We start from the raw sequence: 24,476 nt of genomic DNA on the forward strand, positions 1-24,476 counted from the left end.
GATACAAGGCATGATGGATCCATGCTTTCATGTTGTTGACGCCAAATTCTGACCCTACCATCCGAATGTCGCAGCAGAAATCGAGACTCATCAGACCAGGCAACGTTTTTCCAATCTTCTACTGTCCAATTTCGATGAGCTTGTGCAAATTGTAGCCTCAGTTTCCTGTTCTTAGCTGAAAGGAGTGGCACCTGGTGTGGTCTTCTGCTGCTGTAGCCCATCTGCCTCAAAGTTTGACGTACTGTGCGTTCAGAGATGCTCTTCTGCCTACCTTGGTTGTAACGGGTGTCGATTTGAGTCACTGTTGCCTTTCTATCAGTTCGAACCAGTCTGCCCATTCTCCTCTGACCTCTGGCATCAACAAGGCATTTCCGCCCACAGAACTGCCGCTCACTGGATGGTTTTTCTTTTTCGGACCATTCTCTGTAAACCCTAGAGATGGTTGTGCGTGAAAATCCCAGTAGATCAGCAGTTTCTGAAATACTCAGATTAGCCCTTCTGGCACCAACAACCATGCCACGTTCAAAGGCACTCAAATCACCTTTCTTCCCCATACTGATGCTCGGTTTGAACTGCAGGAGATTGTCTTGACCATGTCTACATGCCTAAATGCACTGAGTTGCCGCCATGTGATTGGCTGATTAGAAATTAAGTGTTAACGAGCAGTTGGACAGGTGTACCTAATAAAGTGGGAGTGTATATATATATATACATATATGTGGGTGGACTGCTGAAATCTCTGCTCTCCTGGTGCTTTCCATACATTGTGCTATAATATACCCTCATATGACTGACCCTACTAGTATAAGTAGCAAGTAGCATAATAAGATGTACTGTATAGGCAATATAGAAACTAAGGACAGGTAGAGTATAAAATGAACAGGCTTGCAAGTTTTCAAGAATTCCCAGTTGTTAATGCAGGCTTTAACATTAAATTTTTTTTTTTTTTGCTAAAAATATTCATGAGTAATAATAGTTCTCCAGTTTAAGAAATGTGGGTGTCAGATACTCAGCACCCCACAGATCAGATGTTCTCAGCAGCTGGTACACAGAGAATGGAACAAGAAGTATACAGCCTCCTCCTCAGTGTAGTGGCTGATACAAGTCACTGTTTAGTTTCCATTCAAATGAATAACATCTGAACTACAGTAACCCATACCTCTGAACTTTTGGGCTAAAGAAAGGGGGACAAAAGTCCCTCCCTTTTTTCCTAAACCACACCCTTTAATCCCCCCCCCCAAACACAGTATTGACCTTACTTACCCCCACAAAGTATAATGACCCTTTCCTGTGGCCAACCCCCCTACGGACCCATAAAAAACATCTGCCTTGGAAAGGTACATTTAGGAACACGGCAATGGACACACACACCTGCTACTTTCTTACTCTGCTTGTAGACATTTTCACTCCCATTCTTTTCCATCAGGCCCAGAACAACATAAAGACTTCTTCTAGCTATGATCTATCTTTGCAGATTTCACTTCCTAGACACATACTGTACCTAGCTACTGGGATATCCATACAGTGCCTTCATAACATCCATTATGCCCTATTTGTCAATCAGAATCACAAACAGGGTCTCTTATAGAAGCCATGCCTTTGACAGTCCCAATGCCACCATAGCAGCCACCATACTCCATTTGCTAACAAAGACATGCCTCTTGTATAAAAGCAGAAGCTTACTTCTTCTAGAGAGTAGTCAATGAGCAAAGACTTAAATAGTAACTGTCATTTTAGATTATTTTTGATATTATGTGGGGTGAAGTGTTGTGGACATTTTTCATTAAGATATTCTGCTTAGTTACAATGTTATTTCTACATTGCTATGGCAAATCCATCTACAGGATTGAAGACGGGTCTCTCTCTCCTCTCCTGTTTGTTACACAGCCAGTGGCGGATTAAGTGTCCCATGAGCCCGGGCTGTTTACATGACTAGGGCCCCCCAGCGTCCAAAACAACATGTGCCCGGATTTAAGTACTACTCTATATCCTCTATAACCGTCCAGACCAGATCTTCCAGACAGTGTAGGGGATGTGGATTCTGTCCCTGGCTGCCCCTTGGCCTCTGTGCACTCTGCATCTGATCCCCCCCTCATATTGTAAATATTCACGTATAAGCCGAGGCTTCTAATTTTACCCCACCCTCCCCCCAAAAAATGGGAAAAGTGAATGACTGAAGTACAAGCCCTAGGGTAGGAAATGCAGCCGCTACTCATTACTGAAATGTCCTTCAGCAGAACCCACCCCCTTACTGACATGTCCACAGCAGCGTCTCCCTTTACTGAAATGTCCACTTATAGGGTCCTCCTTTACTGAAATGTCCACAGAACATGCCCCCTTTAATGAATTGTCCACAGCAGATGCCCCCTTTAATGAAATGTCCAAAGCAGAGCCCCTTTATTGAAATGTCCACAGCACATGATCCCTTTAAAGAGGAACTGTCCCCCCCCCCAAAAGACCCCCACCAAATATGTCCCCCACAATCCTTCCCCAGCCCTATTCTAGCAATAACATTTTTTTTAAAATTTAGGTTGGCAAAGTTAGTTTTAATCGTTCCGACCTCTTACCAAATAAGGATCCTCGTATCCTGTCCCCTGGCAGTCGGCCGTATTCATGAGGGGGCCGGCCGACACACTCCTCTATGCTCCTGTCAGCAGGGACCTGTAAGAAAAGCCGGCAGCAGCGCAGCACGTATATTACGCAATCGATGTCATGCGCTGGCGCCGTGCTTATTAACAGCGCTGGCCGAATGTTATATATATTCGACCGGCTCTGTGAATAAGCCAGCGGCGTAATATAAGCGCTGCTGCCGGCTTTTCTTACAGGTCCCTGCTGACAGGGACGTGGAGGGGGTGTCTCGGCTGGCCCCCTCATGAATACGGCCGACTGCCCTCTTATTTGAGGGCGGATGGATTAAAACTAACTTTGCCAAACTAATTTTTTTTTAAAACTGTCATTGCTAGAATGGGGCTGAGGGAGGATTATGGGGGACATATTTGGTGGGGTCTTTTGGGGGGGGTGACAGGTGACAGCAGATGCCCCCTTTAATGAGTTGTCTACAGCAGATTCTGCCCTTTATTGAAATATCCACTTCAGATTGCACCCTTAAATAAAATTTCCAACCTAGATGCCACCCTTTAATGTATTTTCCACAGCAGATGCCGCTGTTTAATAAAATGTCTACCCCAGATGCCCCCTTTAATGAAATGTCCACTACAGATGCCCCCTTTAATGAAATGTCCACTCCAGGTGCCCCCTCTTAATGAAATGTCCATCCCAGATTTCCCCTATTAATGAAAAGTCCGCTCCAGATGCCCCTTCTTAATAAAAACATCCAGCCCAGACCCCCCCCCCTTTACATAAACCTCCCCCCAACATTACTGTGAAGTCCACAGCAGTGCCATCTTCAAAAAATAAATATATATATATATATATATATATATATATATATATATATATATTCATATATATATATACTCACCTCCCGGCTTCTCCTCCCCGTCCCCGAAACTCCTTCTTCTCTGTCTTCTGGCCGAGCGCATCATGATTACGCGGCGTTGCCCGCTGCGTGGCGTCATAGTTTATAGTTTCTACACCACCGCGTCATAGTGATGCACCCGGGTCAGATATATGAAGACTGTACAAAGCTTGGTTTAATCAAACACAGAGAGATTAGATGTGAGCTTATGCAGCCTCCATAGACACACAGGGAGACATTCTGCTGGTTTGGTTTCCAACTAGCTGTCGGTAATGAGGTATATATTTAATTTTGTGGTGTTTAGCAGATAATGGGAGGCATTTACTATGGAGTTTCCTCGCGCTCCCAGCACCTGTTTTCCTTTCCAACCCATTTATTAGTGGTCAGCGCCAGAAAAAAAATATTTTCTGCCTTCTCCGTTTTTGCTCTGAAAAGGGTCTGGGTTTTCGTGGTGTGGAAACTCTTGCACAATTAATATGTCTTTTTATTGTTTGCTGCTGGAAAGAAAAGAGTAGAGAGTAGACCAAAAAAATTAGTCTACCCTTCTCAACAAATTCTCCAACTGCATTCTCCGAGGAAGAGAAAATGGTCCGAGGGACAGAAATAGTATTTGCTAAGCGGCACAAAATTAAATATATACCTCATTACCAACAGCTAGTCAGAAACCAACCTGGTGGTGGTCACGACACTTTATATAAATGTCCCTCCAAATATCTGTCCACACTGGGACCATTTTTTGTCCTGATGCCTCAAATGTGTGCATCAGTTGGAGAATTTGCTGAGCAGGCTGCTGAGGAGCCACAGAAACGGCCACTGTAATAATTACCAGAGGACAGAGCCAACCTTGTCCTGATAGAAGAAATTTATTTTGGTCTACTTTCCGCCATTTTCTAGCGCAAAAAAAATTAAAAATCCACGTATTAATTGTGTCGGCACCAAAGGAGGCAGAAAATCACATTTTTACTGGTACCGGAAATGAGCACAACAAAAAAGGCAAAAGCCCCACAGTGTACAGGCTGGAATAAGCATCTGTATGGGAGGGAGTAAGCAGAATTTGTTTATGAAGTATATTAGAAAAATGTCCCCCCGCACACAATATAAAAAATGATTTCCAATGTGGTTGCGCTTTAAAGCATGTCTTTCTGGTGCCAAAACCCTATTATGTCACTGGGAGTTGTTGCACAAGTGATTTGCATGTCTGTCTAACATTTTCGTGACATATTGTGATAAAATGATAACCATAACCATCAAGCATTTGCATGTTAAAGGTGGTGCTATGTCACTATGTTGTTGACATAGTACCGCATGACGGTACTAGGTGTACTGTGTTTCTTTATTGTAGATTCCAGTTGCTTGTGCTACCAAATGTGTGGCCCTGCTCGCTCCTGCTGCCTTCGTCTCTGTGACCAGAACCGAGAAGAAGTACTCCGATTCTGTCGACCCTACCGGGTGGATGTCTGCTGCTTGTTCTGTTGCCTCATGGTCATCAGAGTCTTCTCCTCTACTAATGCTCTTCTAGGCTTTGTCCAGCAGAGGTCAGTTTACAGTCCCACTATCCAGCAGCAGTTTAGTTCCTCAATTCAGAAAACAGTAACTCTGCTAGTAAAGCACAGGCAGCACTCCATCCAATGGCAATGTTTATTTAACAAAATTGTATAAGAATATGTTTCAGCTAATCAATGGATAGATTGGAGCTGGGAAAATTAACCTCACACCTCCGGGATAGAGACAAAAGGCAAACAAATGGGCAGAAGACCTTAGTGTAATACGTTATATTAATAGAGATTGGCAGTGAAATAGAGCCAAGTGGAATCTTGCTTGTTATTTGATAAGAGATTGCTTTGAGTATAAATATGTATAGCAGCTGGTTCTCTGACCCAGACAGTAAAGTTGAGATGTGGTGCTCGCAGGGGCGCACACCAACAATGAGGCAACACAACTCTCTTGAGTCGCTGTAATCAATGTGGAGCACGATCCAAATCGACACCGGAACGCCCCTTTAGGTGCAGAATTTTGTGGCATGTCGGCCACAGTGCAGCCACACCACAAACTGGCACAAACACTTTATAAATACATTTGCAAGCAGTTTGCATGTACTTTTCAGTGAGACAAGTCAGGCAGAAGACTGGCACAATCACTTTAAAGGGAACCCGTCACCACTATTTTCACAAATACAGCTAGTGACAGGTTCCTATAGAGCTCTAATAACTATTTGACACCCTGCTTGTAGCTAAAAATTATGCCCCTGAGATTCCCATATATTCAACTTTATAGTTTTATCTGGTAACTAAGCATGGCTACATGTAGTCCAGGTGGGCGTGGCCTCCTCGGGCTGAATCCAGCAGCTCCTCCCCATCCCTATCTCTGTATGCTGCTATAATGTCATGTGACCAGGGTGACATCATCGCAGGTCCTATAGCTTTTGTAGCATTAGGAGCTGTACACTAAGCATATATGTCATGAAATCACAGCATATTTTATCACATGAAATCACAGCAGCCTGCATGGAGAGGAGTAGAAGTCCATGGAGGCTGCTGTGATGGTTTTATGTGGTCAGATATGTACATGGGGTATAGTTTTCATATTAAGTAGCTCAAGGACCTTTGATGATGTCACCCTGGTCACATGACATTAGGCCACGCCCCCGTGGACTAGCTCCAAAGCTGCATAGATACCAGGCAAGATTATAACTCTGATTTTATGGGGATCTGAGGGGAACAATTTTTAGCTAAAAGCAGGGTGTCAGATAGTTACTAGAGCTCTATAGGAACCTGCCACTACCTCTATTTGTGAAAATAGTGGTGACGGGTTCCCTTTAATAAATGTGGGCCAGTGTATTCGGAAAAAAAGTTAGCCAAAAAGAACAGGAAAACTCAGTTCACACCAATTTGTATAATTAATAGCATAATACTAGCAAACTGCGGCCTCCAGATCCCAGTCTCATAACTCTCTTTTTCGTTTCAGGGGGCCTCAGCTATCCTCATATTAAATAGGAATCAATAGAAATAGACTTCTTGCATCACTGTAGCTGTGATACATGGATTGATGACATTAGTGATCATTAAAAATGTTTTCTCCAAATATTCCAGCTGTCCATTAATTTTTCCCTATAATCCGTCGTAAATGGGTTTGCATGCAAAACTTCTTGCTTCCACTCTCCCATGATCTGGTTACATAATTTGCGACTAGATCACGGCCCCCATAGACTTCTATGGCTCTTAGTCACTGTGCAGTGAGCACACAGTAGGGCTTATTTACTAAGGGTCCTGCGGCCGCATTTTCGTTGGGTTTCCCGACTTTTCGGGGATCGTGCTGGGGATTGTGTCGCACGCGATTGGATTGTGTCACAATCACTTTCACGTGACACAAATCAGGGGGTGGGCCATCGGACGATCCGCCGGATTCGGATTAAGTGCGGGGTTTCACATATAAATTTGTGTCGCCAAGCGGTTACATGCACCGGGAAGAAGAAGGTGAACTCCGGCGTACCTGAGCGGGAAGCAACACATGCAGGATATCCGGCGCAGGATCTACTTGGACAGTACATCATCGTCGGAGAGTCCGGATCGTGGATCGTGACTCGGACGGCTAAGTAAATATGCCCCAGTGTGTCAGCGCATAGTTATCGAGTAGGGCCACTCGTAGCCACTCGTCTGCCTAAGGAGGGGAGAGGGGTGAAGAGTGCTCGTCCTCCCCCCGCAAAAGGCCGTCTGAATGAGGCCTAAAACTAATTATAACCGATTACCAGGATAGATATCCATATGAGATTGATTGGGCTGCGATGTGTGGCACCCTTGGCAATCAGCTGTTTGCAGCACTACACTACCACAAAGTACAGTGGTTGCTGTGAGTGGCACTGCTGATGACACCGCCAACCCCTTCCAGTGTCATATATATTACAATCTTTTGGACAATAAGTTTTGCCGGGAAACCAAAACTTAGAGGGAACCTGTCACCAGAAGGCTATTTTTAGCAGAGGGCAGGTTCACACAGACACAGTACAATATACCGAAATGTTATATGCTTTCTGAAATACACTATATCAAACCTTTCCTGGCTTCCTGCCAGAAAAATGCCAACTTGCATATTCTATTTTGCATATTTCCCCTCATTCTTGCCGCTTGTCACTAATCCAATCAAGATCCCCTCTCACATTTTCTCTATCAACCCTCCCCTTATGCCTTCAGCTCCCCACCGGAAGCTATTCTCCTGCTTGTGTGGTGAGCCCTCTCCCCCCACCTTGGCAAACTAGAATGTTTGTATATACCAGTAATGTGACATGTAACCACTGCTCCAATCATATTTGAGATAGGAGAAAGTTCAGTCAGTTTGGTAGAGGAGAGCAGACTAGTGGTCACAGATACACACTGCCCCTTCATTCATCTGGAGAAGTCTGCCTGACCCTTTATTATTATCACAAGAGTCTCAGTAGTCAGCAGTACGTGGTAAAATGTGTGGTTTTAGTGGGAAAACCCCTTTAAGTAAACTTCTATATCCAGAGATGTCTTTGACTTTCTTATATAGATGGAGCTTGTTTAGTCCAAGTCTTTCAATACATGACTCAGAGGGAAAAAGGACAATGAACATCCAAGGCCCATGGAGTGCAGCACGCTGTCACTCCGACCAAGAATTCCAGGTAATATTGATTCAATAATTGTGGGCTCATACAAATAAAAGCCATCTCTTTTCAGCATTTTTTAGCAGCTCCTTATTGTGAAATATAACTTTTTGCCCATTTTTGGTCTTTAGGAGAAAGCATATTTATTTTTCTGGACAGAAAGTTGGCAGGTATAAATCAAGGTCAATGCAGATGAAGTTCAGAGAAGACGGGGAGTCAGGTCATTGGTCAAGCTGGGCAGAAGCTGCACTGCCAACATCAGTGCAGGAGATCAGTAGGTCAGGGACAAAACAGAGAAACATTGGCAAATAAACGAAAGGTCAGCAACGCGGGAAACTGTCAGCAGGAAGGAGCACAAGAAACCTTTTCAGGAACTAGCTTGACGGGCATCGGCATGATTAGTTACCTTCAATACACACTATATAATCATCCAATCCAACCAAAACCTTCAGGCTTCTTTCATAAACCTTTAAGATATTATCATTAAGTGGTAAAGGGCAAGAAGAGAGTAAGGTAATAAATCATTGCCCGTTTTACAACAACTAACAAATCTCCATTAGAAACTATTGCAGAATGCCATGAATGAAAATGCTGTATTTCATAAAAAGATAATTACATTACCTTATAGGATAGGATTAAATAGGTAAAAATTGGATGTAAACCAAGCACACTGACATACTGGTGTGTGCCCCCCTCTGGCAGGATCTTCTCTTTTAGCTTCGTTTTTAAGAAAAAAAGGCTTTAAAAGTTATGCAAATGAGTCTGAGGGGCTCCAGGCTTCATCGCTTCATTAACACCCAGGTTCATTTGCATAATCACAATGCATATTGCATAAAAGCCTTTAAAAAAAAAAAAGCAGGGTGTAAGAAAGATAATAGAAGAGCAGATCCTGACAGAGGGGAACATGCCGGTATGTCAGTGTGCTTGGTTAACTATCCTTGATCCGGGTGGTAGATGCCCTTTAATCTGTTTTTTTATGTAAATTTTTTCAAAATAAAACCCTATGCTTAGTAAGGTCCATTCATGACCATCAACCAGTATATGGATAACATCTTTGTGATGTCCCAGATTTTCAAGGACCTGCTGACTTTTATGGAAGAAAATCCGATACAATGTTCTATTCTGAATGCAGGTTACATCAGTTGATGGTGAGAAGATTGCTATTATATGGAAGAGGTGGCCAGGATTTAATGAAGATTACAACATGGATCATGACTTCTTTGGCCTTGACAGTAAGTCACTGACCTGATGGGTCAAACTTTGCTCACTGTTTGGAGCATAAAGAGAAATGTATGAAAAATGAATCGGCTCCTTTAGGTTTCAATTGTTCGTTTCACCATCTTTCCTTGCAGTCAGTGAATTTATGGTTTAATATGGAGGCATTAACTCGTTCCCTGTCCCAGCCCTGTATTAGAGGCTGAGATATAAGGACAAGTGGACATGGCCAACCACCTCAGCGGGCCAGAACCTGAGCTGAGCACAGCTTTAGATTCAGTAGCACTTTACAAATTATAGGGGACATATACAAATAACATACTACAAAGAATACAAACAGTCATATGGAACAGTAGGAGTGAGGGCCCTGCTAGCAAGAGCTTACTTCAGTGTATGGACCTAGGTAAGGTGTCATTTTTTTGTGGAAAAATGTAGTTTTCATTACTACCAATTTGGGGACTCATAAAACCTCTTGACCAATTTTTAGATGTTGCAACGTGGCGAAAGAGTGTCAATTCTGACATTTGGGTGCTGTTTCCCCTTACAGGATTCACCACTAGGAATAATCATCTTTATTTTTGATAGATTTGGACTTTTGGGACTCGGTGATACCTTTTTTTTACTATATTTGCAGAACCCCTAGGGAACTTTAACCATAGGGGATCTGATTGTTCCTACCATATATTGCAATACATCTGTATTGCAGTACATGGGGATTTTGCACTGGATCTGTAACAGTGAGCCACCACTACACTGAAACAGATGTTCGTCAATGACAGACCCTGGAGTTTTATATCAACTTAAGACAGTCATGGCGATGGATCTTTGCTCCTTGATGATGTCACAGGGAGCGATAATCCCCACCAAAATGGAGGCGACCAACCACAGCCAGCATTTAAATGACGCCGGGGGCTTTGGTGGCACTATTTGCCAGGTTGCATAATGCCGCAACTTCCTAAGTTTGAACAAGGCTCAGCCCGTGAGCCCTCTTTAAACATCCATGTACTGTTACCTCATGCGTCATTAATGGATTAAACTACCGGACACCTTCAGAGAACCACTTTCCACTTTAGGCCCGTTGCCTGCTACCTGTTCAATAAAGAACCATGAGTTAATTTGCACAACGTTCTCCGTCTGATCCCTGGATATGGCTGTTACCACCACAGGCTCCCCATCCATTACTGAGGGACCTATATTACAGACACTCAGGGGTTGCCCCAGGGAGAACAAGTAGATCAGCCTCTCCCTACATATTTCTAGCACACACCACCTGCTGGAGACTTGCCAGGCTGTAGGTCAGCTCTCTGGTACCCATATCAAGCACAGTGACATCAGCGCACCATAGGCCGCAATTGCCAGCCACTCCAGTATTCTGGGCCCTGGCTGCCTCCAGGCCCCAGTGCGGGAAGTTGCACATATTTCTAGGTAGTGGTACTGCAGCGGGATGGATGGGCATCTGAAGTGACACGCCCTATGCAGCCTCTAAACATGACTTACCACAGCAAAAAGTGGACTCTCTTCTTTTCATGGCAGCACGGTGGCTCAGTGGGTAGCACTACAGCCCTGCAGCGCTGGGGTCCTGAGTTCAAGTCCCATCCAGGTAAACATCTGCAAAGAGTTTGTGAGTTTGCGTGGGTTTCCTCCCACACTCTAAAACATACTGGTAGGTTGATTAGATTGTAAGCCCCATGGTGACAGGGACCGATTCAGCAAGCTCTGAGTGCGCTATATAAATAAAGGAATTATTATTATTATAAGGACTCTTATCCATTGAAGCATGAACTCTACAAGAACTGTTCTTCACTTAGATGATAGAGTCTACACCAATAATGACTCCCCCATACTACAATGCCTCTGTCTGCTAACATAACACCCACCCCCGCCCCCTACAGCGCTCTGCTTACATCCCCGTAAGTATTTCTGTCTATTCTTCATATTTCTGAAGTGAAGTTTGGCATTTTAGGAGCAGCTAGAGGTTAAAACAGGTTTGGGTGACATATGTGGGCAAAGGTCTATATAACAGCAGTTTGTCAAGTATGTAAATTTTGGTCACGGTTTCCCTTTAAGGCACACCTTGTATGGGGATTTTCAGCAGACATGATAAAGTTTTGAAGTAGTTGTTACTTTTGTTTGGGTTTCTCCATAGAGTGGTTGAGCGCCATTTTACTGTTGTTAGTGCCTTTTAGTTAATGATTTGGTAATATCCTGCTCTACCTGAGACTGCATGAAAAGAGAAAAGGAGTGGACAGGGTCAGATCATTGTTGCCATTGCAGCTCCTGTTCTGGGCTCCACGATTCGTCTTGTTCAGGGGTTTCTTGAGTGAAGCTCCAATGGCTACCCCAATTTCTCCTCCTCCTGTCAACAATACTGGACCAGTGAAAGCTGTGGTAGAGCAGGGAACAAGAAGATTTCAATAAGTTACTGCTTAAATTACTGTGTTGGCACTTTGCAATTTCCCGTTGTTTGGGCACTCGGTCTCTTAAAGGTTTGCCATCACTGGTCTATGTAGTGGACGGTGGTTACTTCCCCTTGGTGTGGAGTTGGCATAAAGGGGATAATAACCCTGGTGGTTCACACATCATTGCGATTATTTCAGTTATTGGGGGTAATATATGTGTCTCCAAACCTTTTTCTAAAATCTAGATGCTTCACTTTCCATATCAATAAAGCAAAGCAGAACTATTAATAGATCTATATTGGTAAATGACCTATTATCTTGTCCTTCACACTTACAGATTCAAAAACATGTAAGGGGGCCAACCCCTTTAATAGCAGGAAGTGGATGTGTGACATGGAGGACTCAAGTCTGGACATGTATACTCCGGGCAAAGCCCACAGGTTCAGAATAGCTCTCCCTCCCCAGAAATGGAAGACGCAATGTACTGAATAAACATTGAGGAAATGTAACTGACGGATACATTTGCTCCTCATGTTATTGCCCCACATGTTGCTGTTCTGCTAATAATGGTGGTTTATAGGGTTACCCGCTGCACAGGGATCAGGGGTGGGCATAGATAGATATCTACGCGTCTGCCATTCACCTTGTGCCCCAAAGGTATTTTGCTTTTCAAGCTTGAAAAGTAGAAAGATTATTGTAAGGTTAATAAGTGGATTGTGAATGTCTTTTTTAGCTCTTCCATACAAAGGTTACCAGCCATTCACTAAATTACTGTACATTACATCCGTCTCCTTTTACAAGTTTGTTCTTGTTTAATACCAGTATTTAGGATGCAAGGGTAGAGGAATAGTATGAAGGCCATAATAGAGCGAGACATTATCCCAATGCTGGTGTCCTCCCTATTGTATTATGTGTATGAGGAAGGATCAGTCTGAGATCTGCTTGTTGTAGGGATCTGTATGGACGTATAATGGTTTCCTCATACACCTTCTATGTGCCGCCTATGGCCGTAGTGATGGATAGGGGTCAGTCTCCCAATACCACAATGACTTCCATTTCTTGTCACCTGTCATCGATCTATGACACACAACACGTCTACATCAGGAGACAATACAGTGATTACAGCCTGTGTACACATATACTTTCCATACTTCTAATTTTGTTGTTGGACAGGAACGGATCATCCAAATCATAAAAATGTTTTCACTGGGGATTAAATTAAAGCAATAGGAACATTAACTATTCACACTGTCTTCTCACACACAAAGTGACTGCTGAGGCTCTGCCTCTTATCTTTAGGATGTGTTACACGTAAACTGTCTCAAAGAAAATCTGTGCATTACCCATAGAAACCAATCACAGCACGGCTTTCACTTTACTAAGCAGTAATAAAAGCTGAGATTTGATTGGTTACTTATTAGGTGCAACAATCACAGCTATTTACACAGTTTTAATAAATGAGACCTAATATATCATCTATGGTGACAGTGAGTACATCATATATATCCAGTATCTGCCCCAGCATAAGAGAAGAAGGGGCTATATAGTGCAATGTACTAGGCCCAGCAGACTGAAGTGTTGTATATAAGCCCATAAATTGCCAGCAATGGAAGCTCCTACTGGTTGCTATGTACAGTCTTCTTATTTATAATAATAATGAGGCCTAACCAGTATCTGGCCATGTTATTATAAGACAGTTTATTCTAAGGTAAAGTGCCAAAAATGAAACAAATCAACATTGGTTGTATATATATATATATATTACAGATATACACAATATATTAAAGGAGCTTGATATAAAATAATATGAAGACTTGCTGCTGTGTCAGTCATTGTGGCAGGTGCCACACTCAGCAGCCAATAGGATTGCAGGACATTACTTCAATGCAGGGAAAAAAATGACAGTTGGTGCCAGTCAGTGAAAGCTCTCAGAGTGATAAGACCGGCTCCCGCTACTGCACCCAGCGATTCAGATTTTTTCATTTTAGCCAAAACCCGGATCCACACAAGACCTACCAGCTACATTGAGTAAAGACAGAAGAAAAGAAATGAAGAGAAAGAGACGGGAGACTTCACCACCAGATCCCCTGGAGCCTGTCCCCAAGAGGAGGAAGATGGCGGCCTTCCTCACACACCTGGAGGATAAACACACAGAAGATCTGCCGCCCACATCGAATGAAGACAGAAGAAAAGACCTAAAGAGGAAGAGGCAGGAGACTTCACCACCAGAACACCAGGAGCCTGCCCAAAAAAAGAGGAAGATAGACCTGGCACAGCAGCAGGAAGAGATGGCAGCCTTCCTGAATCTCCTGGAGGATGAATACATCACAGACTTCCTTTCCAGTGACAGCGGCAGGACCTCTTCAGACAAGTACCACCTAGCTACTGCCTGCGAATATTTCAGAAGAGCACGTCTTCCCACTCACCACTACAGGAACTACTTCTTCCCAGCACTCTACCTGGCCAGTCAGTTTGAGGAGCAAGACTCAGACATCCGCACAGAGATCCTCTTCTGGGCCTTGGAAGGATTCTGGTTTCTGGAGATTGAACATTTTCATCATTACCGCAACCTGCTGTTCAAGAAAATTGGCTTCAAAGCTTGGGTAGACCTGGACACCTGTCACCAGATAATGGCCGAGGACCCCACACATTGGGCATGGAGAAGAGAAAGACCAACATGAACAACCTACCCGCGCCCCGCTGTTCCAGCACCCAGGGAAGATTACAGAGTCTACCAGCTATGGCTTCCCCTGTGTCATCATCCAACTTCAGCTATGCAAGCAGGAGGTCTGCAGGGAAGCCTGAATCATCATCCATACCTACCTCTGCCAGGATGTGAGATGACAGCTGCGAGACCATCATGGAGGAGACGACCAGAAAAGCAACATGGATGAAGCCATCTGTCCATTGGTAAGGCCCATAAACCACCTCACAGCACATAACACTCAGCACTCAATCACTGTAGGTAGCCACATGCAGTCACTGTAGGTAGGTACATACAGAAATGTTATAGCGTTACCTCCCTTAGTATGCCCCGAGGAAGGGCAGTGCAGCGGCCATGGTTTCCCTGCAGGTTTCCTCCACAGGGGGTTTTTCCTGTCCTGAGCGCCGCTGTACCCTCTCTGTGAGTGACGGGAGGTAACAACCAATTACATTAAAAAATATATATTTATAATAAAATGTCACATTATTTAACTTACTATACTGTGTCATGATGTGTATTTCTTGTGTCATCTGTGTCGTTTATTTGTCATTTATTTTTGATTAATGTAATAAATTAATTAGGCATTATGTAGATAAATTAAATACTATTCATTTTAAAAATTATTTGCATATAAACCGTTAATAATTATTAAGTTAATATATATATATATATATTTGTACAGCATAAGTATATATATATATATATATATATATATATATATATATATATATATATATATATACTTTTGCTATACAAGCTTATATAATTATTATCTGTCTTGTATAGTTTACAAGCATTCAGCTTCTAGCACTGCTGTCATGAAATCAGGCCATGATAATCATAGGGAGATTTATCAAAGCTATTTTATAAACTGCTGTGGGAAAATAATAGCTGAGCTCTGATTGGGTGCAATGATCAACTAGAATAGTTTTTCTTTCAGACACTTATAAATCTGTAGTATAAAATGTATGTACACCCCTTTAAGCAATATATGGTTTACAAGGAAAGCATAACATGCCTTAAATTACTTCAGCAAAGGGCTCTGATCCATAGTGTGTGAGAGTCTCCATCAATGAAAATAACACTGCAGAAGTTATCAAGAGGTTTTAAGGCAGGGTTACACAACCCCATGATGATGGCCGTGCTCATTGGTGGCCGAGTAGAAAGAGGGAACATGTCAGCTGTTCTGTACCCACCACTCGGCTCCTCTCCTCCTCCTGGCGCTGTTCTGTCCTGGGTCCTAGCGCCAGCACATAGAACCAGGGTCAGGACCCTCAGCGCTGCAGCAGGAAAGAGAAGAGGAGCCCGGAGAGAGGAGGATTTGGGTTTTTTTTAATTTCTTTTTCTGACTCTTGGGTTCTTTACTATTCTTATCTGCTCTGAGGGTCTTACAAAGTAGTAAAACTGAACAAACCTTTACCAAAATATGTACACGGTCATAACTGAGTCAAAATATGTACTGAGTATAACATTTGGGGGGGAGTTTGGGTGTCCATGGGCCCTCCAGAAGGCTTGGGTCCTGGGTTGCCTCTCAAACCACCTATATTATAATCCACTACTGCCTATATCTCCGGAACCATTGCACCTAGAACACAATTCTGGTGTTACATTAAAAAAGAGAATGAATTACTTAATGTCAAAATAGTATTTGGATGGTTCAGAGAAACAGAGATATCCACTGTTAAAGTTACAATCAGTAATAATAAGCTGTATATAATAAAAAATAATTTTTTACTGCAACTTTAACAGTGGATATCTCCGGTTCTGTGAAGCATCCAAACAGAATCCTGATATTATATTTCCTATTTAATGTGATAATGTGACACCTAGATTGTGTCTTTAGGCAGGTGCCAGGCCTTGGGAGATAGTTTTTTGAATGTGGCCTCTGTCATGACATTTATAAACATGCTATCTGCACAGGGTATGTGAAAATATGATGCATAAAGCCGTATGGCAGTCGTGAAGGGGTTTAAGATTTAGGAAAACCTTGAGGAATTGATACAGAAAGTAGATTGGAAATTGTATAACTTTTCATTACACAAACAATATCAAGCATGTGCTGAAATGGACAAACCCTTTAAATACAGGGAGCTTATCTGTTTTTAATTATGTAAATATATGTTCTCCATATAATTTATCCTCTTTATTTCTCAAACTTTTTTATTGGGGTTTTCATTATAACAAAAGAATGAACAGTAAAAGTGAATGGGTACACTATACTACAGAGGTTAGCAACAATGATTTGTGTTGGATTTCGTATATACATATATATATAGAAAAAAAGGAAGCAGCACAGGTGAAAATTAATACACTCGGTTATTAGGCCCCAGGACCCGGACTCAGTCCAATGAATAACAAAGAGAAAAATTGCAATTCATTACTGTAGTGGTCACTTGGATAAAGCACACAATCCCGGATGGAATGCTGGACTGCTGCCATTTTCCCCCTCGTTATATATATATATATATATGTTGTGCTTGGGGAAGTCTATGTCTAGCCAAAGCCCCACATAGACTATAGAATAAAGACCGCAGAGGTTTTATTTACCAATATTTTTATATAGTCTTGGAAGACCCATTGCCCTAAACAGCGAGCATCCACTCACACCATTTTTCTCATCGGTTGTGCTGCTTCGACTTTCTTTGTGTATATACATCTTTTTGGGTACAAAAAACACAAAAGTGAAAGACTCTTGTGTGTTTTCCACTCCTTCCAGTATGGATTTCAACAAAATTAGTAAAATATTAAAAAATAATATTCCCATGTTATACTATATACCAGAATCCAAAATATTTTAAAGAGGACCTGTCACCCTAAAAAAATGTACTAGTAGCTGCTTACTAAAGAAAGCATCTCCTAGTGCTGCCCCATTTTTAGCAGTGTTAAACTTCTAGCGCCATACCCTGAGAATGCCGGACCGAACTTACAGCGGTCCGGTGTATTTATGAGGGGGCGGTCCGAGGCGCTGCTTCTTCCCTGGGCCGCTCGTCCAATGTCATATGCTGGCGGTGACTACCGGGCTTCATGCCGCCCCCCTCATGAATACGCCACACTGCTGTAAGCTCGATCCGGCGTTCTCAGGGTATTGCAGTGCAGTGTTTGATAGCTTTATCGGAGGGTTCTGATAAAACTAGCAGTTTAACATTGCTAAAAAAGGGGTAGTGCTAGGAGCTGCTTTTTATAGGGTGACAGATCTTCTTTAACATTATGAAGGAGGGTTATCGTGTTGCTAAACGAGGACAAATTAGACAGTAACTGTCTCCTAATTCATTTCAGACATTAACACATAAACCCACATGGCTATCACATAAAGGAAACTATAGATGTGGAGAACATCAGTGTACATTATGTAAAACCTTAAGATTGAGTGCTAGTGAGAAACAATATAAAATAAGAAGACACAAACTGTAACAGCAATAATGTCATCTTTTTGGTCACCTGCACCCAGGGTCAGTATTTGGACTCTACCACATACTGACACATACAAGTTTAAAAAGCACATTTCGTATCACATACAGGGGGCCAACTCCACAAATAACAGTATAAAACATATTTCAACCTTTTCTAAACATTTTTTAACATGTACATACTTGTTCTATGAGTGGTCTACAAGTGACTATTATAGAATGAGTGGACCGCACAAGTAGAGGAGGTGATTGGAGAAAAGTCTTCTAAAATCGAAAGCCTTACCGGATCATGGAGTTGCATACAAGACACCAAAAAGGGTTAAATCTGAGGTCTGACTTCATGTACTTTTGCTTAAATTAAATAGAGTACGCATAATGTTTATCATAGAACAATATATCATAAAAATACTGCTCTCTCTATGTGTGCCATTAGGTTGTATGGAATTATTCTAATGGTTCTAATGGTTAATGACGGTCACTTTGCTGTATGACGTTTGGCACGAAGTGACTGACAGGGCGCAGCTTTTTGGTACCTTTTAAATAGTTTACTTTCTCTCACATAGAAATGTAGCTTTGTATGCCATGAATAAGGACATAAATGTGTGAAATGCGTAGGAGGAAAACTGCCTTTCTACTTTGCTATGCACTGCACCCATTTTGGTTGTTCCAAATTTTTAAACATGCTGAATACATTTTTTAAGTTTTAACTGATTTCCTTTTTGGAAGCTGGAGTTCTTGCATTTACTAACCTGATCGGATAAAAGGAGCTGTAAAATAGTGTGTTGGAGAACTACAAGTCCTAGTATCCACAGGCAATTTTTTATGCTATACAATAGGACACTGCAGTAATGAGGTATAGTCCCACAACTTCCATCATGATAATACAGGGGTGTAACTAGGAGATGATGGGGCCCAGAGCAGATTTCTGCATGGAGCCCCCCTCCCTTTTTTTTGTAATATCACTCACATTTGTACACTCAAATACAAAATAATTTGTATACTTCTATGCACACATAAAGTTCTACACTTATTAATACATTGTTTTACACATGTATAAGCTCGTATGGACACATTTATGTGTTCATATTTATACACTTGTGCAAACATTATATATAAATACATAAAGTATATACACACACAGTGGGGCAAATTTACTTACCCGGTCCATTCGCGTTCCAGCGGCGGCTTCTCCGCTCTGGATTCGGGTCCGGCCGGGATTTAATAAGGTAGTTCTTCCGCCGTCCACCAGGTGGCGCTGCTGCGCTGAAAGTAAACTCATCGCGCCGGAATGCACCGAGCTGGACCAGGTGAAGGTAAGCGGTCCTTATGCGACACATTTTCGGTTTTTAAATGCGGCGGTTTTTCCGAATACGTCGGGTTTTCGTTCGGCCACGCCCCCCGATTTCCGTCGCGCGCATGCCAGCGCCGATGCGCCACAATCCGATCGCGTGCGCCAAAATCCCGGGGCAATTTAAGTACAAGCGGCGCAAAACGGAAATATTCGGGTAACACGTCGGGAAAACGCGAATCGGGCCCTTAATAAATGACCCCCTGTATGTACATGTCCATACATTTATACACACATATAGTATATACACATCATATACACACAATGGGGGCTATAGCCTCTTGATGTATATGGCCTGCCCAGCGTTTATTTCTGCACCAGGCCCTACCTGGCATAGAAATAAAGTGTGCAGACGCGGAGACAGAAACTCCTGGTGGAAAGGGGGAAATAATCTCAAGTGCTAGCTATAAACTATTTTCAGGGCTTCTATGCCACTGGAATGGTGAAGAAGCCATGATAAATACTCCCATTTCTGTATACTACATATGCACTATAAACACATATACCATAGTATATATACATAATATACTTAGGTATTCAGTACATACAAACCCTATATACAGAGAAATACAGTATGAACAAACACATACTACATACACCTACATATAGCATAAACACAAAGATACAGTATATACACACCATACATCATTTACACACACACATACAGCATATAGACATCATACATACATATAGTTTATACACACACATACAGTGTGTGTGTATATATATATATATATATATATATATATATATATATATACACACACACACAAATACTGTCCTGAGGAGGGGCTGTTACACTCACTTTCTGTGTGAGCCTGGGCTGGTGTACATTATGGGGATTCGGCGGGGCCTGTATCCTGGGTAGGAGGAGTGACAGCTGCATGGACTTCATGCACACTGACCACGGCGGTCTCATCACCTAAGGGACTATGTGTGTGGCCTGCAGGGTACAGTCATCCGCTTCTGCCAGGGGCTGGAGGCGGCATGGGACCCGACCCGAGACCAGACTCCCTTCTCCTCCAGTGCCACAGTCGGGCCCTGGAGCACGGCATGGATAAATTATGGACCTTGCGGTCCCCGAAGCCGCCCCTACAACTGTAGTTACGCCCCTGGCTACAGGAGCACAAAGACATATAACAACATATAAAGTTTGTGTGAATAAACATAGTGGCAATGGGGAATATTTTAACTATACCATTGTTATAGCATCAAGCATACAATATACTCCCAAAAAATTGATGGGAAATTTTAGAAAAGTGAGCCAGACGTAATAACATTATTAAGATCCCAGCTCTTACATTTTGGGATCTTTATATCACACTTTCCTGTACTCCCCCAACTAGAAGGGAATGCATGCATAAAAAGGGCAGGGGTCAGTATCTGCATGCAGGAGGAGAATACCTCCAGTTCTTGCCCTACAAGTTTACCAAGTATTTTATTAAGTATTTTAAATTATAAAAAAGAGAATAGATATTCTATCTATATAACAATAAAAGTCACATTTTATCTGCCACCTACCCCTTATCTACTAACTCTTCCCTGTATATTGAATTAATCTAACAGCCTGGGAATCTGCAGCACTGAAGGGCTCTGTGACGCGCCCCAGTAGCTCTTCTGGCTCATTAGCACACATTTCAAAGTTGATTGGTGCGGAGGTGGTGTAGGCAAAAAAATAATTACCATTTCATTCAGTGTGTACAAAATTGCAATTATTTAAGTGCCTCTATGTCAGAACCTCGCATAGAACCACTAATAAATGTCCCCATATGTGTGTATAAGGTGTGTATATACTGTATGAATAAGTGTATAAATGTGTGCACATGGGAAAAAAACAACCTTTGGTAACTATGTTTCATTCTGCAACATGAAATAATGAAAACAGTGTAAAAGAAAAACTATTTAAATTGCTCTTGAAATATGAAAATATGTGCCTTAATTGGATTTATTTTCTATAAATCTACCCTCCTGTCTTATCAGACTGTAATGCTTCTACAATTAAAATCCCTCATCTCTACTTTTCAGTATCAGCTTCCATAAGTCCAACAGACAAGGCTCTTCTTTTGTCAGCTACATTTCTGCTGGTAAGACGCATGAACCCAAACTGCTATGGGGGAAATTTATGAAAATTGCTAATTTTTCATTTATTTTTTAAATAGATTCATGTAAAAAAAAAGTGCATGTTTAATTTCTCCGCACACGTTGCATAATGGTTTCAGGATTTGCCCCAGTGGTAAATTTGCAGCCATTAAAGGGGTTTTGCCACAAATCAAAGTTTGCACGCATGTAACTTGCTGATCGGTGGGGGTCTCAGTTTCGAGACCCCCACAGATCACGAAAACGAGGAGTCCAATGGGGCCCCAGTTACCTCAGTCAGGCCACTCGTCGCACCCGGAGAGTAATGAAGAAGGTGGCCGCACATGACCGTTGTGCTCTATACATCTCAATGGAGCTGACGCACCGCACTCTGCAATCTCCGTCATCTCCATTTACAGAGCAAAACGGTCATACATGGCCGTCTGCTACATTACTCTCCGGGAGCGACGAGGGGTCCGATTGAAGTAACTGGGACCCCATTGTACCCCTTGTTTTCTTGACCTGTGGGAGTCTCGTGACCGAGACCCCCACCGATCAGCAAGTTAAGGCCTAACTTTTATTTGTGGGAAAACTCCTGTAAGCACGAATTAGAAATCAGCCATAATCATCTGGTTTGTCATGTGTGTTATGCCGACGGCGGCTGGAACTCTATAGGATTCTCATAAATCCTATAGACTACAATGCAAGAGTATTGCACTGACGATTTGTAATCATTTAAATTTGGTGCATAAAATAATTGTAGTAATAATATTAATTAAAGAACTCAAATACACATTTTCTTTTATTTCATTACAGAACTACATGTTTTTTGAGATGAGCTAAAATGTTTGCTGATAAGAAGTTTGAACAAGAGCAGATAATGAAGAAAATGTAATAAAAGCTGAGAGCACATTCAGTACTTTACCCATAGCTAGCTGTATTTATTCTCAGCCATAAAACTACATGAATGAAACCCTCTGTGTGTTTTCTTGGGTCAGGTCTACTAATGCTGGGTGTACCTGGTAGTAGCCCCAAACTAGTTCTGGAATTAACACAAATATAAAATAAAAGTTGTAACATCCATTTGTGCTCACCCGACCTGGTGTGGGCTTTCCACACTGCATGAAAGACTACAAACCTAAGGGATCCACTAGCTTCACAATCGCGATTGTACTATCAATGTTATATGAGACCAACACACAAAAAAAAAAAAAAGGTTGTGTATTTCATCTAAACAAAGAAAAAGGTACTCATTGTGCACAGTTTTCCTATCAAGTAAAGGGGTTTTTAAAGGAAATCTACCATCAAAATCCAGCATGATAAACCAGGGACACTAACTCATAGATTAACTCACTGATTAATTGACTGTGGTAATCTTATATTAGTTATCCATAGCCTTCTTCTAAAATCAACTTTTTAAATTATGCTAAGGAGCTAGAAGGGCTCAGGTCCCCAGAGCTTAAAGGGCACCTACCACCACGAATCTACCTATAAAGGTAGATCGGGTGGTAGGTGGATGTATGGGACGTGAGGATAGCCCTTTTTAGAGCTAATCCTCACGTCCCCGCTAGCGTCACATAAACTTTATTGCCCTAATATGTTAATTTAATTAAGCGGCTACCGGGGCGTGGAGTAGCCGGACACGAGGCTACACGGCGCGGCTACTCCACGCCCCAGTAGCTGCTTTCCCCCGCCTACCCTGTGATCTTCGGCGCGCAGCTCCTGGCAGCTGCGCGCCCTCGTCCGAGAAGCCGGAGTTCTGCGCATGCGCAGTAACTCCGGCCAAGATGCGCGATCTCGGGAACGAGGCCGGAGTTACTGCGCATGCGCAGAACTCCGGCTTCTCGGACGAGGGCGCGCAGCTGCCAGGAGCTGCGCGCCGAAGATCACAGGGTAGGCGGGGGAAAGCAGCTACTGGGGCGTGGAGTAGCCGCGCCGTGTAGCCTCGTGTTCGGCTACTCCACGCCCCGGTAGCCGCTTAATTAAATTAACATATTAGGGCAATAAAGTTTATGGGACGCTAGCGGGGACGTGAGGATTAGCTCTAAAAAGGGCTATCCTCACGTCCCATACATCCACCTACCACCCGATCTACCTTTATAGGTAGATTCGTGGTGGTAGGTGCCCTTTAAGTGCTGCAACTTTTCAGACTGTTAAACTGTGCAGAAACACCTCTCTCCCTCCCACGCAACACTTCCACTGTGTGCTGCTGCATGAAGAAGGGGGAACTGCTGTGGGAGCAGGGACGAGGATGAGACTGTGCAACAGCCTGTGAAGCCAGATCTCTTAAGGGCTAGGGTAACCCCTCATGTTCATCATTACAAATCCGAGTGACAACTGCTGAAGTTGGATTGATACTGAACTTCTATGGAGGCAGCTCCGCTCTTCTATTGTATGGAACATTCAAAGATCTTATTTTGTGTAATGTTGAATTTCTCAGAATTCAGGAAAGAATTTATTTTCTGAATAGCAGGTGGTGGGCCTATATTCTCATAAGGGTGCGGTCACACATACATTCCTGGTGCCTTTTTAATCTCTTAGAGCTGCTAATACTGAATGAAGAGGGCTCAAGAGGTGAGCCCTTGTCATACAGACATGGGGTTTGTTGCATATTGCAGAAACATCCACCGCTAAGACCTGCGATCGGTGCTAGAAATGATCGCAGGTACCAACTCAACGATCTGTTGCCATGACAGTAAAATCAAAAATATGTGAGGTATTGCCGCATCCTAAAAGGCCCAATCTATCAAAATATAAAAAAGGAACCCCATAGCGGAAAATAGCCCCCAAACGTCCAAAACGCCACTCTTACCCAATTTTGCATCACATAAAAATATGTAACTAAATTGATAAAAAGGTTGCACAGTCCTCAAAATTGTAGCAACTAGAACGTCATTTCGTCTTGCAAAAAAATGAAGTCTTACACATCTCTGTACACCAAAGTATGAAAAGTAGCGTCAAAAGAAAACCTACATAAATTTTGTATCGTTTGGAGCGCAAAGTGAAAGTCTGAGCCCACAAGAAAGTGACGTCAATGCGTTTTCCACCAATTTCAGCGCATTTAGAATTTTTTCCCAGTACACAGCGTGGAGTAAATAACGTTACGCAGAAAATAAGCCCTCCCACCGCTCTGTACACGTAAAAAATTAAAAAGTTATAGGTTTTTGAACGGGGGAGTAAAAAATGAATGAAAAAACGGTGAGACACCAAAAAATGCATACGTTTTTGCAT

General features: G+C 42.5%; 1 protein-coding gene across 2 annotated transcripts in view; it reads left to right on the top strand.

Moving 5' to 3' along the window:
- Positions 1 to 22,233, top strand: part of LOC140122079 (phospholipid scramblase family member 5-like) — a 37,466-nt gene extending 15,233 nt beyond the window's left edge. The window contains exons 3-7 of one of the 2 annotated variants that reach the window (XM_072142487.1): positions 4,821 to 5,013; positions 8,003 to 8,114; positions 9,229 to 9,328; positions 21,195 to 21,253; positions 22,062 to 22,233. In XM_072142487.1, coding sequence (XP_071998588.1) covers positions 4,821 to 5,013; positions 8,003 to 8,114; positions 9,229 to 9,328; positions 21,195 to 21,253; positions 22,062 to 22,088 — 491 coding nt within the window. In that variant the 3' untranslated portion in view covers positions 22,089 to 22,233. Of the gene's footprint in view, positions 1 to 4,820; positions 5,014 to 8,002; positions 8,115 to 9,228; positions 9,329 to 13,698; positions 14,910 to 21,194; positions 21,254 to 22,061 lie in introns of those variants that run through there. The other variant, XM_072142488.1, reaches the window with a different exon arrangement.
- The last annotated feature ends 2,243 nt before the right edge of the window (positions 22,234 to 24,476 follow it).

Source organism: Engystomops pustulosus, chromosome 3 (assembly GCF_040894005.1).
Source record: "Engystomops pustulosus chromosome 3, aEngPut4.maternal, whole genome shotgun sequence".
Lineage (NCBI taxonomy): Eukaryota > Metazoa > Chordata > Amphibia > Anura > Leptodactylidae > Engystomops > Engystomops pustulosus.